Source organism: Gallinula chloropus (genome assembly GCF_964237585.1).
Source record: "Gallinula chloropus genome assembly, chromosome: 5".
NCBI classification, from domain to species: domain Eukaryota; kingdom Metazoa; phylum Chordata; class Aves; order Gruiformes; family Rallidae; genus Gallinula; species Gallinula chloropus.
The window spans coordinates 27,373,415-27,379,014 of NC_140090.1; the positions used below are offsets into that span (position 1 = coordinate 27,373,415).

A 5,600-nucleotide genomic window follows, 5' to 3' on the forward strand; every position below is an offset into this window, starting at 1 on the left:
GCGGGCACAAACGGCAGTCGGGGCCGAGACGGCCGCTCCATGGGGCTCCGGTAAAGGAGCCGGCAGCCCCGCCTGCCTCCCGGGCGCGGAGCCGGGGCAGCGCGGAGCGGCGAGGACCGGGAGCGGCCGCCCTGAGCCCAGGTGAGGGAAGTCGCAGGGGGAAGATGCCGAGCGGGGGAGGGCCGCGGGCTCCGCGGGGCCGACCCCCACCCCCTTCCCGGGGCGGCTGCCGGGGAGCCCCGGCCCCGGGGCCTCGCTGGGGCCGGCCCTAGCCCTCTGCCCAGCGGCGCTGGCCCCGCAGCCCAGGGACACCTCGAGCCAGCTCTAGCTCGCACACGCTTCAACGCAGCTCCCGCCCAGGTCGGTGCGAGGCTTGAAGCTGAACCCCGTGTCGCCTGCCGGGGCCCCCCTACTGCCCGCGGTCGCGAAGGCCGGTGCCTGGCCCGGCCCGTGCTGCTGCCCGAAGGCGGCGGCCCGCCCGAAACGCAGAGGCGGGGGAAAGGCGGGCGGCCGGCAGAACCCGCCCGCGCTGCCCAAGGGGGCGGCACCACCTCTCCCCCGTGAGTGACGCCGCGCAGCCGCGGGCGACAAGGGGTGAGACAGAGAGATGCGGGGCTCCGCCGCCATGAGCGTGGCGCTGCGGAACGCCCAGCGGGCTGTGTTGGTGCGCCGGGCCCCGCTCCGCCGCGCCGTGTGCGCCCTGCGCGCCGCTCTGGGCGCCTCCCGCTTCGACGGGGGCGTGGCGTGCGCCGGGGACGGGCTGATGCGGCGTCTGAACGGCGCGTATCGGCAGCGCCCAGAGCCCACCGACGTCCTCTCCTTCCCCTTCCACCGGCTGGCGGCGGGGGAGCTGCCGCGGCCGAGCAGCCGGGACGAGTACGACCTGGGGGACATCTTCCTAGGGGTGGAGTACATCCACCGGCAGTGCTGCGCCACCGGGGAGGACTTCGACAGCGTCCTGGCGGTGAGCCCCGCCGCGGGTGGCCGGCCTGCCCGGCGCCGCGCTGCAGGAAGGGCGGCCGCGGGGACGGGCGTCCCCCGGGGACAGGGGAGGGGGCGCCGCTTTCCTGGGCCAGCCGAGCCGAACGGGGAGGCTGCGGTCTCGCAGCTTACGCTGCGTTTTAAAGCTTGTTTGTTTTAACCGGCCGCGTCGGGCGCTGCCGGGGCTCTGTTGCTCGGCGGAGTACCGGTGCCCGGCGCGGCGTTAGCCCCGGCCGCCCGCACGCCGCTGGAGCCAGGGCTGTCGGGGTTTCCTCCGCAGCCCGCGTCTCTGCAGCACCTCCGTTCTCGCCCCTTCGCGCAGGTGACGGCGGCCCGCGGACTTTGCCATTTGCTCGGCTACCGGCACGACACGGAAACCGAGTGGCAGCAGGTAACGGCGGTGCCGCGGGGTCCGGGCGGGACGCGTCCCCCCTGTGCCGTGCGCGCCCCCCTCCCCGCGCTCGGGACCCCGCGGGGCCGGCTCCGCAGAGCCGCGCCGCGCGTTGCTGCCGGTCCCGCCGAGCGCGGCGCCGACCCCGGCTCTGCCCCGCTCCCGCAGATGCACCGGAAGGAGGCGGAGATTCTGGAGGAGCTGAACCGGCTCACCGGCGCCGGCCTCCGGCCCCTCACCCCGGACCGCTTCTGAGGGAGCCGCTCCGGGGTCCTCGCGGCGATGGCGGCGCGGGGCGCCGGCTGCCTCCTGCTGCGGCCGCTGCTGCTGGGCCTGGCCGCGCTCGCCCAGCCGCCGCCAGCCGCCCTCCGCGCCGGCCACGCCGCCTCCTCCTCGCTGCCCGCCGCCGCCCCGCGCACCAGGTGAGGAGCAGCCCCCCGGGTTCGACCCCCGCTCGGAGCGTGGCCTGGGGACCGCCGCCCGTCTGCCCGGTGCCCTTGTTGCCCCCCATCGCCCCTCCCGAGCGCGCCCTCCCTCCCTCGTGTCCGGTCAGGGAATTGGCCCCCATGATGTGCCGGTGTCACCCCTCTCGCCGCGCACCGTGTTACTCTCGGGAGGTGCGAGGTGTCCGAGGGGGTCGCTCCTTGCCCCCACCACGGGAGAGGCTCGGGACATGCACCACCTTGGCGACGCCCTGCAAGGAGACCCCTGTGCCCCCCGCAGCCCCTGCAGCACACCCAGCTCTCCCTTCCCCTACTTGATCCCCATCCATCTCCTGGGTACCGCAGGCTCACAGGAGATGAACAGTTTCCATCCCATTGGAGCTGTACCGTGTGATTATGAGGTTAAAAATAAAGGTGTAAGCGTTTTCAACTCCCTGCAGTAATTGTATTGCTTTGATCTCCCCAGATACCTGTTGCATGATGTCAGTCCTCCTGAAGGCTTCAACCTTTGCAGAGATGTCTATGTTCGCATCGCTTCCCTTCTAAAGACCTTGCTGAAAAGTGGAAGCTGGGTGTTAGTTCTGCCTCCCTGGGGGCGTCTCTATCACTGGCAGAGCCCTGACATCCTTCAGGTCCGGATCCTGTGGTCGGAGTTCTTCGATCTCCCAAGCCTCAACAAGAACATCCCTGTCATTGAGTATGAGCAGTTCCTTGCAGGTGAGAGCATGGAATGGTATGAGCTACAACTGGCTAAGTACCTGGGGTGGTTTCTTCACAGTCTTTATCCATATTTGTGAAATAAAAAAGAAGTTAAAGGTGACAGAAGGAGGGATGGGAAGAATTCTGCTGGGGTGAAATAACCCAAATATTTGGCACCTTCACCTTGTGGAGTTTTTCACGCTCAGGAATGCTTTGCTTTGCTTTCTACTCAGAGTCAGGTGGACCCTTTATTGAACAGATTTACATCCTACAAGGCTACGCAGAAGGATGGAAAGAAGGAACATGGGAAGAAAAAATAGATGGAAGACCATGCATTGATCAGCTTATGCACTCCAAAGACAAACATGGCTACTACAGGTAACCCCCACCAGTCCTTTCAGGCATCTTTTCAGTTGTGTTCAACGAGGCATTTGCCTGCTCTAACAGAGCAGACTCGTGTGGTGATTGTAGTGCTGCCCGTGACTCTCTCCATGCTCAGGGGTCACTTTGCTTCTAAAACCCATCGGTGATAAAGTGTTAGATTGGTGCTGGATCCAATTTGAGAACGTTGTTGCTTCACACAAAGCCATTACATGGCAGTCACCCGCCGCATGAAGTTTAACAGGGCGAGTGCCGGATCCTGCCCCTGGGAAGGGACAGCCCTGGCTGCACCCCCAGCCTGGGGGGGTTGGGTGCTGGTGACCAGGGATAGAACCTGAGGGAATGGTGTAAAGCTGCACCAGAGCAGGTTCAGCCTGAGTGTCAGGAAGAGGTTCTGTGCTGAGAGGGGAGTTGGGCGCTGACACAGGCTCTCCAGGATAGGAGTCACAGCTCTGAGCTGGGTTAAGGACAAGAAGCCTCTGGAGGATGTGCTCAGTGCCATTTCTGACTGGGCTGGGCCTATGCGGAGCCAGGAGTTGAACTCCATGACCCTGTTGTGTCCCTTACAGCTCGGGAGATTCTAGGATTCTAAAGGAGCTGGCTGGTATATTTACATTTGTGATCCTTTCCAGGGGATGATTCTGGGTCTACGTGGAAACATGGGGCCTGAATGTCTCATGTCTGTTTGTCCAACGATCTGCCTCTATTGTGGCTCCCATCCTTCTGAGGAACACTTCAGCACAGTGAGTTGCCTTGTGTTACTATTTATCGTTGCATCGTGTGGCCACACAACACAACCATTGCTGGGGGGAAGGGCAGGGGGAACTTGCAGGCTATGTCCCACTGCTTCAGTCCTTCATTACCGAGCTACTGTAACCCATTAAAATCATTGCAGAAGGAATTTAGGCTAAGGAACAGCTCATTTAGATTTCTGGTGCAGTGCTAAAAGCAAAGAGGGAATAGCCCTGAGCTCCTTCGTGTTCTTTCTCATGTGGCTATGTGTCCTCATCACCCAGAGGCTACCTTTTCCTTCCTTTCCCTTTTGGTGCTGGATCAGGAGGGAACAGAGTGGAATCAGGGTTTCATAGAACCCTAGGCTAGCTTGGGTGGGGATGCACTCAGAAGTCCTCAAAGTGCCCCCCTGCCATGGGCAGGGACACCCCCACCAGCCCAGGTTGCCCCAAGCCCCATCCAACCTGGCCTTGAACCCTGCCAGGAAGCCAGGGGCAGCCCCAGCTTCTTTGGGCACCCTGTGCCAGGGCCTCCCCCCACCCTGGGAAGGATTTCTGCCTCCCAGCCCCTCTCCAGCTGCCCTCCTGCAGCCAAAGGCCGTTCCCCTGGGCCATGCCTTTTTGTTAGGGAGCATTTGGTAGAGGTTTAGCATTTTTGAAAGGCAGACACTGGTGGAGCTGGAATATGACATAGGACACAGTGTAGGATATTGTCCTCATTTCAGAAAGCACTGAGCTCCAGGGTCAGAGGGCTGCTTGTGGGCTGCATGGGGGGATTCCAGGCCAGTTGCATCGTTCAGTGCTCATACGTTTCTTCTGGGAGTTACTGCTGGACATTCAGCACTTTGGAAGGTAGACACTTGTAGAGCTGGGAAATAAGGTGGGGCACTGTTAGGACATTGTCCTGGGTTAGGAAAGTGCAGAGTCCCAAGGTCATTGAGGCTGCTTGTGGGCTGCATGGGCAAGGGAGGTTCCAGGCCAGGAGCATCTTTCAGTCCCTGCTGCCTGTGGCATCCTCAAGTGGAAGCTGGAGTGTGCTGGAGGCAGGGAAATGTCCCTCCTTCCTTGTTTCCCCGACTGTTTCAGCCAGGAGGTGTTCTGCCTCGGTCGTCCCCAGGATCGATGGGTTTCTGAGGGAGTTTTAAGGCTCTCGTGGCCAAGCTCAGCTGGCAGTTCAGGTCTGTGTGTACCTTTCTCCTTCCTACTGTCTGGGCTGGCTGAAAGCGCCGTGTGTGTGACCCCCAGGCTGAAAAGCTCTTCCCTTGCTGCCCTTCCCAGGAGGCTGCTGCTGGAGCAGTGCTGTTGGAGCTCGCTCTGCCCCACGGGGAACTCCCAGGAAGAAGGAGCTGCGCGGCTGCTTGGGGCAGAAAGCAGCGACGCTCTCCGGCAGCGGCACGAGAGGAGGACAAGGAACAGGACGGTACCTTCAGTTGATGGAGATAATTAAAGCTTTCAGTCCAGGCTCCATCTGCTCCTCCTGGTGTCCATGAGAAGGTCTCCAGCGTGCCACCGAACAGGAGGAGTGGGGCAAAGCAGCGCTCCCTGGCACTGAAGCAGCAGGTACGTTCTGACTCTGAGCTTTGCCTGCCTGGCTCTTGTGATCTCCTTCCCTTGGCTGTGGCTCCCCGCCCGGTGCTCTGCCAGGACTGGCTGGCTGCCCTCCTTGTCTGGCCTGCAGCCTGTGGCAGCTGTTTGGGTTTGGTGGTCAGCAGGGGGGAGGGAAAGGTGTGTGGTTTGTTTCGGACTTGTGGTTTCTGCTGGGTTTTGGAGGTATCGAGGTTCTGTGGGGGGTTGTGTTGGGCCTGGGGTTAGTGGGGTCAGTGTGGGCCTGTGGGGTTGTTTTAGTTGGATATGGGCAGTTGGTGGGGCTTGTGGGGTTTTTGGGATGTCAGAGATCCAGGGGTGTCTGTAGGGTCTGGGATTTTTTTTTGTGTTTGTGTGTCTCTAATTGCAGCTTGTGGGTTTTCTGGTTTG

The 5,600-nt window shown here is 62.0% G+C and overlaps 1 protein-coding gene across 1 annotated transcript; it reads left to right on the forward strand.

Annotated features, from left to right (window-relative positions):
* Positions 1-625: 625 nt before the first annotated feature.
* Positions 626-1,627, forward strand: YBEY (ybeY metalloendoribonuclease; the record flags this gene model as incomplete). Its single annotated transcript, XM_084264732.1, has 3 exons — positions 626-964; positions 1,304-1,372; positions 1,541-1,627. 3 exons carry the CDS (start codon positions 626-628, stop codon positions 1,625-1,627), a joined length of 495 nt encoding a protein of 164 aa, XP_084120858.1.
* Between the last annotated feature and the right edge of the window lie 3,973 nt (positions 1,628-5,600).